Source organism: Leptidea sinapis, chromosome 39 (assembly GCF_905404315.1).
Source record: "Leptidea sinapis chromosome 39, ilLepSina1.1, whole genome shotgun sequence".
Lineage (NCBI taxonomy): Eukaryota > Metazoa > Arthropoda > Insecta > Lepidoptera > Pieridae > Leptidea > Leptidea sinapis.
The window spans coordinates 5,917,634-5,929,887 of NC_066303.1; the positions used below are offsets into that span (position 1 = coordinate 5,917,634).

The following is a 12,254-nucleotide window of genomic DNA, read 5'->3' on the forward strand; positions in this document are numbered from 1 at the left end:
ATGAATTTACAATAAAAACAAGAAAAAGACCAATCATAGACGGCGTCATAAACGAATGACCAGTAAAATTGAAAAAATATAATATGATTGTCTTACAATATCACTATAGTGTAGGTACCCGTGAAGTTATAATGTCACGGCTTTGACAATATACCTTCGATATATTATATGGTGACGATGGGTGCTGCCATGTTTAAATACAATGGCTATCTTATATATTAATATAAAGCTTTCTTTTTGACGCTGACTTGACTACTTGTATAATCAATATGACTGCTTTAAATCAAATAGATTATAATACCCAATAAAACAACCAATTTATATTATGTTCGTAAAGCTCTAGGAGCTATAGAAATATTGCCATGTCTGATATGTTTTTCCATCGATTATATAGGTAAGTAATTTATGTTTTTTGTGTAGGTTCGCAGTGGATGAAAAATATAAAGATATCTGGGTGAAGGCTAGTATACTGAAACGAAATTGGAAGCCGTCTAAACATTCTCGGCTTTGCTCAAAGCATTATGATTCAAATTGTTATTTGGAAGGCAAGAAGAGAAAAGTTCTCTGCAGAGATGCCATACCGACCATATTCTTAAGTTATTCTACTCATTTACATACGTTTTGTAAATCCAAAATAAGCAACATATTAATGGCTCTTGTTATCCTTTTTAAAATAAATACCATTTATCATTTAACTTCTTTTTCTTGTGTTTTTTCTTTATTATAGTATAGTTATTAACCGACTTCAAAAAGGAGCAGGTTCCCAATTTGACTGTATTTTTTTTATGTGTTACTCAGAACATTCAGCTGGGTGAACCGATTTTGTTAATCCTTTTTTTTATTTGAAAGATAGAAAGAATTTTGGAAACATTTTTGGATTCGGTGTCAGCCAATGTAGGTCTCTAAGTACAAAGGTGAGATGTGCATGAGTCGCACGCACTACGACGAGGCGAAGAATGAATGTAATGTAATAAATACAACAGAAATTTACAGCGGTATTCGTTAGATATTAAACATGCAGATAAACAATTTTGAGGCTAGAAAAATGGGATTCCTATCGAAATTTAACAAACATTATAATGAAAATCTCATTACGACAATAAAACGAATGCGTGTTGAAATATATAATTACATATTAATTTTGTCCACATAAATCATAATGCTAAGAGCAATGAAAGATTTTCCTGACGTCAAAATTCATTATTTTTTATTTCGCAAGAATGCACATACAGAACATAATGCGACTCAGTGTCGCACAATGTTGAATTGTGCAGATGCTTAATTGGAACGTAAATTAGTTTTAAACGCACTAGCAGAGTGCGCTAAATTCAGTGTTGACAAAAATATTCATAGGGTTAGCAACTTTGTCCGATTTCTACAATGAAATTGTATTCACATTTTAGATGTGGAATATAAAAAAATATAGTCAATGTTTATGCTTTCAACCATACTTATATTTAATTTTTTAACACAGTCTGAATTATCTTTTATTATTTCCATAAAATTACGACAAAACGAAAGTTATAAAAGTTTTTTCAACAATAAACAATATTACTAACGATAATTTAATAAAATAAAATTTCGATCAATGCCAACTTAAAGAAAAAACACTCAATTTTCTGCCACTGGGGTATCGATTGAAAGTATCACGCGAAAGCAGTACTTTTGAGAGTGCTCGATTGTGGGAATAGAGGTGGCCTAAACTGTTATAATTTTTCAATGAATTATACTGTTGTGTTATATTTTCCTAACTGTTGTTGTAAACTGTTATAATATATATTAGATGTTATAAATTTTAGATAAAGATAGATGGTATTTTTTGTTGTGCTTTTTAGAAAGCTTTTTTTTACCTGTGTAGGTACCTACACAAAACAATCTTATCGACTAATTAGTTAAAGAAACTATTAAGTAAACGTATATTTACACTATTCACAAAACTTTTATTTTTACACTAACACAGTCTTGTCTATACATACCTACATTACATAAAAAAAAATAACTCAAGACGTATTATAGATAATAATAATTTTCAAAACACAGTTTGTCAATTTAAAAAATTGCAAATAATGATTCTCATTGGAAATATAATTAATGACAGTGTTGTTTTAACCAAAATGTTATTTATCTTCATCTCATCGCAAGTCGAAATAGCTCTATTGTTTATAGCAAAAGTGTTTACAATACTTTTCAATCTAAAACAACAGTGTTATAATTTTATATTTGTTCGTCGCAAGTAAAAATTGCTTTTATTGTGATATGCGAAGTGTTCACATTACTTTGAATACTAAGCACTTACTAAAGCGAATTGGAAAAAGGGCCATCTGTTAAAAAACATTAAATTTACAAAAATTTTAATAAAAGAAACGCACCACTTTCCAATCGTGTACATAGATGGCGCTGTAATTAAATTTCCAACGAATTTTAATAGTACGGAAATAATTTATATATGTAATTATATTATAACAGTCTAGTGGAAAATTTTATAATGTGTTGTGTGTTATAACGCCCACCTCTATGTGGGAAGCGTTGCTGTAGTTGAAACATTCACCGTTGAGCATATGCCGCATAATCATCAAAAACAAAAATATTTATTTTCGTAGGTAAAATGCATAACACTTGAATTTTGGCCATTTTTCAAAACGGAATAGTATTACAGGTTCTTATTTTCAAATTCTCTTTTAATTCTTATTTCAATTCGCTAAAAAACTACCATATTATTTGATGTTTAATCATTATTCTCTCATAAAAATATTTTAGTCAATGTCTTACACAGAATATAACTATGAATAAATTCAATTTTTTTTTTTTTTATATTAATTCGTTCTTTCGAACAGGCTATAGCCAGGGGCCTTACTGCCTTGTCGTTAGTATTTTCATTTCTTTGGTATTTATTATTTTCACTATTTTGTTTTACAAAAAGTCCAATCCAGTTTTCTCATTTCATCTTACATTATTTCCATTTTCCTTTTCCAATTATGTATATTCGATAGCGAATATTTATAGTAGTTTCTTTCATCAAATCCAATCCAGTCTTAAAGTCATCAGTTATTTTACCATTTCCGTTAATGTATAATTCTCTAAAGAATATTTTCCATATTTTCCTTTTAGTAAGTCCAAATCCAGTAATATAGTCTCTAATAATTTTCCCCTTTTCTTAAAGTCAAATCCAGTGTAATTTGCATAACTTTTTAGAATAATACCTACCTATTTACATTATCTGTTCAGTTCGCGAATTGCGCTATGCTATTACTAGTTGTATATGTACAAGTTATAACGTATTTACATAATTATAAACAAATTTACAACGTATGTATCTACAAATTACAATGTATTTACAGTACTACATACAAATTTATACAAGGACATATAAGTTGATGTGTCCTTTAATAGATCTATTACTGAGAGCGGGATTATATTGGGTGCACCATATATTTCCAGTAGCTCATCCATCAGCACAAGGCGCTGTATGCCAAAGGACGAACAATCAAAAAAGATGTGATCCAGAGACTGATCTTGTTGCTTATTACAATGGTCACAAAAAGGAGAGGAGACAATTTTTTTGCGATGAAGATGAAAATTCAATCGATAGTGACCAATACGCATTCGTGTTATTGTAGTATAGAACTTTCTGTGAGCGTTATTTTTAAACTTACAAAACCAGGGTGTGCTATTAACGGGATTATCTAACAAAGTATACGAATGAGCCTTATTTTCAACTTCTGTACAATTGTACCAATATCTTCCCCAAAGAAGAGTCATACGCTGTTTTAGATTACTTATTATATCTGTATATGGTATGTTAATGTCTAGATCTTTGCAATCAGGATATAGGGATAGATCGGATATATTAATGATAGTTCTAGCTAGAAAATCAGCGCTTTCGTTTCCTGCTACTCCTATATGGGACGGGACCCAAACGAAATCCACTTTAATATCGATTAAACATAGTTCGAACCACAATTCCTTTATAGCAAAAATGATGTAATTGATGTTAGCACTCATTTTGTTATTTGACAAACTTTTTAACACACTCATGCTATCACTAACTATTACCCACTTCTTATTAAGTTGATTTTGTTTCTTAATATGCTTTAAAGCAAAAAGAATAGCGACGGCTTCAGCAGTAAAAATACTGGCATATCTATTAATCTTAAAGCCAATACCCTTCCTAATTTCAGGAAGGTAGATTGCAAAAGAAACATTATTATTGTTTTTTGCGCCATCCGTATAAACAAATTTACAATTAGACCATTCTGACAATAATACATGAACCTCCTCTTTTGAAGTTAAATTTGGATGTATTACAACATTAATTGCAGAATATTTACATCGAAAAGAACCTGCATGGCAGGGAAGTATATCATTATACCGATGAATATTTAAATCTTGTAGAAATTTAAAAAATGAAGAAAAATCTTGCAAGATAAACAACTGTCTCGGAAATGAAGACGATTGATAAGCAATAAGATTCTTAAGAAGATTGTTCGTCGGCAAGCTATAGAGCTTTAAACTAAAACTTTCTTTAAGATAACTAAATCTAATACACAAAGGAGGAAGGTTGGCCTCGATTTGCATAGCAGCTATTGGGCTAGTTTTAAGTGCACCCAATATTGTACGCATACATTTATTTTGTATTTTATCCAGACTATTAACAATTTTGCTGTCTGCGGCGAAACAATGAAAGCCATATTCAAAATGACTACGAATAAGCGATTTATACAAAATTAACAATATTTTAGGGTCCGCTCCCCACGACGTTGCACACAAAGATTTTAATACATTATAAGCTTTATTCGCTTTAATTATAACACTATCTGTATATTTTTTCCAAGAAAGTTTTGGAGTAAATGTTACACCTAGAAATTTTATGTCACATGAAATAGGCAGTGGAATGCCATTGTATAAAATGGGAGGCAATATGATGCGTTTACGACCAATCACAAAGACTTTTGATTTGGTTGGATTTACATTTAAATTAAGATAAGAAAAGTATTGATATAAATTTACAAGTGCTTTATTAATAGTAGCGGCTAAATTAATCAGATCAACTCCCGATACATAGACGACTAAGTCATCTGCATACTGTAGGTTTACTATATTTGGCCCCAAAATAAGGTTCAATCGTCTTATGTACATAATAAAAATTAAAGGAGACAATATTCCCCCCTGACAAACACCTAGAGAAGAAAGTCGTGGTCCATACAAATGTTTATTAAATTTTACATATACTTTTCTGTCAGTCAAAAAGGATTGCATCCAATTTATTATTTTACCTGGTATCCCTAACATTGATAACTCGTCACAAAGCACGGCAATATTTACACTATTGAAGGCACCTGAGATGTCAAAAAATACAGACAAAAGATATTGATTACTTGCTAAACATTGATGCGCATCAAGCTGTAACTGCGCTATACTCTCCCTAGAAGACCGACCTTTGCGAAAACCAAACTGATTATTAGGCAAAAGACAATTTTGTTCTATAAAGAACTCGAGACGTTGTTTTAGAAGCTGCTCAAATATCTTCCCAACACAAGACGTGAGAGCTATAGGTCTATAAGAGTCAGGTAACATTTTATTTTTGTCTGGCTTTAAAACTGGGATTAAACAGTCTGTTTTCCATTCTGGAGGAATAGTATTCTCCTTCCATAGGTGATTAAGATTATTTAAAAAGATGTTGAGACTGTGGCAATTAAGTTTTTTGAGTAAAATATATGGAATGGTATCGAGACCGAAAGATGTATCTCTTCTAGTAAATAAAGCGGATTTTAGTTCTTGTAAAGAAAAAGGCTCTATCAAATATTTATTACTATCATTAACAACATTTACATAGTTAGTTAACTCATTTGATACAAAGTCAGAAGTATACTTTTGTAGAAAATCTGGAATCCAACTATCATTCAACACACTGTCAGGAATGTAAGTTTTGTTAAATTTGCGCATGTATTTCGAAATTGAAGACAAAGGAGTACAACGATTAAATGAATTGCACAAGCCTATCCAGCTATTTCTTCTTTCACTTTTTAAGATAAGTTTTTTTAAAGCCCGCAATCTCTTAAACTCCACATAATTTTCCTCAGTGGAGTTGTTTTTAAAATTAATGTAACCATTTTTAGCATTTAAAACTGCTTCTGTACACCTCTGATTCCACCAAGGCAACCAAGGATATTTAAAAGATTTTTGTGAACAAGAACTAGTAACATTATTACTATTAGAACTTTTGGAAAACAGACAGCTAGGGATTGACTGCTTGGCAGCAGAAAGTAAAATATTACAAAAGGAATTAAAAGCATCTATTGAAGATAAAGTGTCAAATTTAACATCATCCAAATAAGAAACAACTAAGTTACTATACATATTCCAATTCACCTGCTTATAATTAGGGTGAGTGGGCAAATGTAGATTATTACATAATGTGTTTTGCAAACTAATACTATCACTACTTACTGCCATTTTTATTATTACAGGGAGATGATAACTACTGCCCAGAGGACTGTCAATAACTGACCAGTCACATAAAAGAGCCAAAGATGGAGTTACCAAAGTCAAGTCAAGAGCATTAGGACGCCAAGATGGAGATCCTATTGTGGTAGCTTGACCATTATTCAGAATAACAAGACCATTCTCATCTATAACCTCTAAAACATCTTTACCTCGAGGCAATGTATCAACACATCCCCACAACATGTGATGAGCATTGAAATCACCTGCAAATATCATTGGCTCTGGAATGGACTTAATTAAACTGTTTAAATTGTTTTTATTAAATGGAGGATTTGAATTGGAAGGACTGTAAAAACTCACAATACTCAGTTCTTTGTTATTAATTTTAATTTTAATGCAAACATTTTGTAGAGCACTATCAAAATATGTATTTATGTTAGAAAATGTGATATTATTATGAATAAAAATTGCTACACCATTGTGTTTATTACCACAATCATTCTTTATTGTGTTATAGCCTTTTATTAAAAAATACTGATGTGGTTTTAACCAAGTTTCCGAAATTATAGCAATATGGATATGATTTTCATATAAAAACCTTGTAAAAATAAGCCTATTACTAATAATACTTTGAGCGTTCCACTGCACTATATTCAATGTATCCATAATAACAATTAACTAGGTGTCTTTTTTCTAAAAGTGTTATTCAGAATTTCCTTAATACTATTTGAATTTATAGTTAACTTATCTTTATTTGTACAAATTTGTAAAACTGCTTCAACCAAGAGGTTCATAAATTTGTCAGATTTTATAAGATTGCTCAGGTGTGTGTCAATATACTTTGAGTTTAATTGAGGGAAAGCAGATTCATTGAAGAGATCTGAGTATCTAACACTACGGGACTTCACTTTGTTTTCTTCAATTTTTTGTTTTTTCAGAGGACAGGTAGATGAGATAGCTATGTGATCTCCACCACAGTTGGCACATTTTGTTAAAGTTTTTGGACACATTTTAAAATTGTGATTGTCAGAACATATGGAACAAACTTCATTGTTTCTACAAAATTTAGCAATATGGCCAAATTTCATACAGCGTAGACACTGTTTAATAGGGGGTACATATACATTAACCTCATGCCTCCAGTGATCAAGTGTTACATACTCAGGTAACAACATTGATGCAAATGTGACTGCAACAGTTTGCGTTGGAACAAAGGAGACAACACCCTGTGGGTCCTTTACTCGCCCCATGAACCTTCTCACAGCAATAACTTTTTTACTCGATGCAATTAATTGATGAATTTTTTTGTTGGAGTAATCAGTGGGAACAGAAGTAAGAACTCCAGTGAACTCCGTTTCAGAAGCCGGAATTGAGGCAACCATCTCCAACTCGCTAAGTAACTTTTCATTTTTTAAAAATACATTCGCATTGTTAGGCAGGTCAAAGGTAACACCAACTTTAAAAGCATTAACGGACCTCAGGTGCAACACACCCGATACGCAATGCCTCCTGATTCCATTTGACAGACCCAACCTGTCCTTGTCTGATATTTTGACTTCACCCTGCTTGCGATTGAGAAATACAATAAATTCCTTCTTATTTGAATTTTCGTCGTATAACCTATAATAATTTGTCGCTCTATAAGGGGTATACTTCTCTTTATCCTTTCTTCTTACAATGAGACGTTCAGTCACCTCCGCGTCAGATACCGAGGATTCGGATAGGGGAAGTTCGTCTGCTGGTTCTGCGTCGCTCTGGCCGTTCTTCGGCCTTTTACCTGTACGCTTCCCCATGGCGATGGGGAAGCGCACTTAACAATTTATATATACAAAAATCGAATATTTATAAACCAGGATAAACAATTTACAAGTATGAAAAATATATGCACTATGAACAATAATTTAAACAAATTTTTTTTGTATAAGCGCGCCTTCCTTCGTTCACTCGTTCCCGCCAAAAAAAAAACCCCTGAATAAATTCAAGGCAATTATTACTTACATACCATAGATATTTTTTTTGGTTCTGTTCGTCCATCTGGACAGGCAAAGGGGTCAAAAGCCCATACAGCCAAATCTTCATTTTTATTTTTCTATTCTTCACATTACACAGCTTGTTCAAAGTCTAGCTAAGTATTTATATAATCTTCATCTTCAAACATAAATAGTACAATTTCCCATAAAAGTAGTATTTCGTGTTCTTCTTGTTTCATTTTCTTCATATACATATAGGTTCGCATGAAAGGCCGAAGCATACGTTATAAGAAATATATTATACATGAATTATAAATAATAATGATGAATATTAGTTGAATATAATTATAAGATAATATGAAACTAATTTAAGGTATAACTACAAATATAATATTTACATTTATACATTATAAACACAAGTCCAATAATAATTTATGGACGAATATGTTTTAAGTCTGTGTAGGGGAGTGTGTCAAAAGCCAAGCCGTATTTTCAAATTTCGCCTACCGTTGAAACTATAAATTTGTAAAGCGGCACGAAGCAGTCATAAGTTTTCAATAACTGCTGAAGTGAGCGCGGAATGTCTTCAGCATTCTTATAAATATCCAAGAGGCAGTCTATCAATGTAAATCTTTGAAGATTATATTGGGGACAGTCAAAGAAAATGTGATCAAGAGTTTGGATGGATAAATTACAGAATTGACAAGTTGGAGAATCTAAAACACCGATCCTAAATAAATGAGCACCACTACGAGAATGTCCCAGACGTAACCGGCAAATTGTGGTGTAAAATTTTCTGTGTAAGTATTTTTTCTTTTTAACAAACCAGGGAGGAGAGATTTCGTTTTTAATGTCGGCTAACCATTTGCCCTTTGTTTGAACAACTTGTTGCCAATAATTCTGAAAGTCTTGCAAGAATGTACCTTTAAAATGAGACAGTGCATCTGTGTGTGGTATGGGAATGTTCAAAGCAGTATGTATCTGATTACTATTCACAATAGATTTAGCTTGCTAAATGCGTATTCCATAGGAGATTTAATATTTTTAGAAACTTATTTAAGTTAGAAGAATTTAGGAGTTTAAACATTTTATAGGAGAGCCAATCCAAACCGCATGCAGAGTCCTTTCTTGATGATAGACCAGCTTTTAATTCTTCAATAGTAAATGGGGCAATCATAAAAGAGTTGGTGCTATTTAAAGGATGATTATTGTGAATAATTGTCAAATTTGGTACTGTATCTGGAGTATATTTGTGTAAAAAGTTGGATATCCAATTATTGCTAGAGAAACAATTATTATTAGAATATAAGTTCTTAAATTTCCTCATTTTTGTCCAAATCTGTTTCATTGGTGTTAACCTATTTATGGTGGAGCAAAAATCTGTCCAGGATTTACGACATTCAAGTCTTAATATACATTTTTTCTTTGCTTGAGCTTGCTTAAAATGAATGTAGTTTTAGATATTGCAATTTGATTTGAATAACAGATAAGCCTGTTTGCAATCTTCTACCACTTTAGTACATTGCCCATTCCACCAGGGAAGTTGTCGCTTTCTTTTAGGTAGATTAGTAATATTGTTACAGTGGTAGTTGGTTTTAGGTACTGAATTTTCTACCGCTCTAAGAATTATGGAACAGACGTTATTGTAAGACTTCTGTAGATTACAATTATTTATATCAAATTGTTTTAACAAGTCATTTACTACGTTCTCATATTGGTCCCAATTTACTATTTTCAGATTACTGTGTGGAGGAATGTTAAATGGAATTGAAGAAGATTCAGTTTTCGACACTACCATGGAAAATTTTGTGATTGTAGGCAAGTGATAGCTGCCCAAAGAGTCCTAATGAACTTGCCATTCACAACACAGGAATAATGAAGATGATACTATTGTTAGATCTAGTCCATTTGGTCTCCAAGAATTAGTACCCACTGTAGTTGGTTGATCATTATTTAAGAGCATTAAGTTATTATCGTCCATTACATCCATGATGTCTCTACCTCTAGAATTGGTTCTATTACAACCCCGAATGGTATGGTGAGCATTAAAATCACCAGCAATTATTAGTGGTTTTGGAATACTATGCAACAGTCTATTAAATTTAGATTTGTCAAAGTTAGGTACACTGTTGCCAGGACTATAAAAGCTAACAATTTTGCAAGGAGTTATCAGAAAATGTTTCTAACTTTTGAAAATAAATGCCATTTCTAACAAAAATTGCTACACCATTGTGATCATTACCACAATCATTTCTTAGTATTGTATAACCTCTGATAGAAAACTGTATATTTGGTTTAAGCCAAGTTTCTGATATAAGTGCTATGTGTATGTCCTGCTCATAAAGTAGGGTTTGAAGCTCACCTTCTTATTGAGTGATGGAAAGTTTGTTGGATGTTTAAATAAATCTGATAATGGTGTTTTACTTTTATTTTTACTATCCAATATCTTTTTTTGTTTTATAGGGCATTGACCTGATACTGCAAGATGGTTACCTTTACAGTGCACACATACTGCTTTGTCAATAGGTATAGTACATTCTTTATATGAATGATTTTCAGTGCAGATTGAGCAACGCTGAGCATTCTTACAGAATTTAGCCAAGTGGTCAAACCTAAGGCATCGGAAACACTGCTTAACTGGTGGCACATAAGGTTGCACTGGTAGACGCCACATCTTTAAGTGAACGTAATCTGGGAGTGAAGTAGATGACGCAAAAGTAATAATGACTGCCTGTGTAGGTTGTAATATAAAACCACTATCGGATTTGTTTTTTTTTCATTATACGCCAAACAGAAATATTTTTTTTTGTACTTGACAAAGATTTGAAAAATTTTTTGTTGGACATATCAATGGGTATGGAGGAAATCACTCCAGACAATTCAGTGGCACCAGCTGGGATGGACGCTTTAATATTTTGTTTCCTTAAAAATGTCGTGTTGTCTAGGAATGTATTAGCCAAATTGGGTCGTTCAAACACTACTACTATCTTATATTTGTTGCGTCATGAATTGAGTAAACAATAGGCTACTAGATAGATAGCTTGCATCTCATTTACATAAAGAGAATAGCATATACATTAGTCCTGTAAAGAAATGAGATAACATCATATGATTTTCTGTTTCATGTAGCGTGCCGGTTTTTTCAAGGTCAGCGCCGTACTGTGCGAAACAAACATTGACAGTTCGCCATAGTTGCAACGCTATGTGTCTAAAATATAAAATTAATACACATTGCAAGCACGTAATACATGTTGAATTACTTATCGTCTACGAATAATAATTTTTATATCCGAATTGCATTGAAAATATGGTTCGATGTAGTGTATTAGGGTGTAAAAGTGATAGTGAAAAAAAGCATCCCGATTTGTCTTTTCACACGTAAGTATAGCATTTTGGATTGATAATAATAATAGCTTCCAAATTAATTTTTGGTAATCAATCACAATACACAAATTTAACTTTGTTCGTTTTATGCGATAAAGTTAAATTCAATTAGATTTTTTTTTTTTAATTTATTTAGTGGCACGGGCTGTAAGTCTTTAGAGACTGATCGTTTGGCGATTAAATAAAACAACTGCTTGACTGTGAGGAATATGTGAAAGATATATGGAAGATATGATTTATTAAAAAGTTACACGATATATATACAAAATCCTTAAAACTAGTTACCCAATTACAATCGTTACTTAAAAAATATTTACAAGTTCAGAAAATACACACTGTAGCTGTACCTACAACCAATAATATCAATTAACACAAATGTCTAATACCTAACTTGTAACGTAGCATTATAGATCGTAGAAATAGTAATCGTGCATAATAACTGTAATAAGCGTATGC

General features: G+C 32.0%; 1 protein-coding gene and 2 long non-coding RNA genes across 3 annotated transcripts in view; all 3 read left to right on the top strand.

Moving 5' to 3' along the window:
* The first annotated feature begins 5,360 nt into the window (after positions 1-5,360).
* On the top strand, positions 5,361-6,922 carry LOC126976035 (uncharacterized). Its single transcript, XR_007731820.1, has 3 exons — positions 5,361-5,567; positions 6,117-6,384; positions 6,468-6,922. It is a non-coding gene; the product is annotated as an uncharacterized LOC126976035 (long non-coding RNA).
* A 1,960-nt stretch (positions 6,923-8,882) lies between these two features.
* On the top strand, positions 8,883-10,837 carry LOC126976038 (uncharacterized). Its single transcript, XR_007731823.1, has 2 exons — positions 8,883-9,214; positions 10,153-10,837. It is a non-coding gene; the product is annotated as an uncharacterized LOC126976038 (long non-coding RNA).
* An 869-nt stretch (positions 10,838-11,706) lies between these two features.
* The window catches only part of LOC126976013 (sarcolemmal membrane-associated protein), a 33,015-nt gene continuing 32,467 nt past the window's right edge, over positions 11,707-12,254 (top strand). Inside the window, exon 1 of the mRNA XM_050824153.1 lies at positions 11,707-11,792. Coding sequence (XP_050680110.1) covers positions 11,722-11,792 — 71 coding nt within the window. The 5' untranslated portion in view covers positions 11,707-11,721. The remainder of the gene's footprint in view (positions 11,793-12,254) is intronic.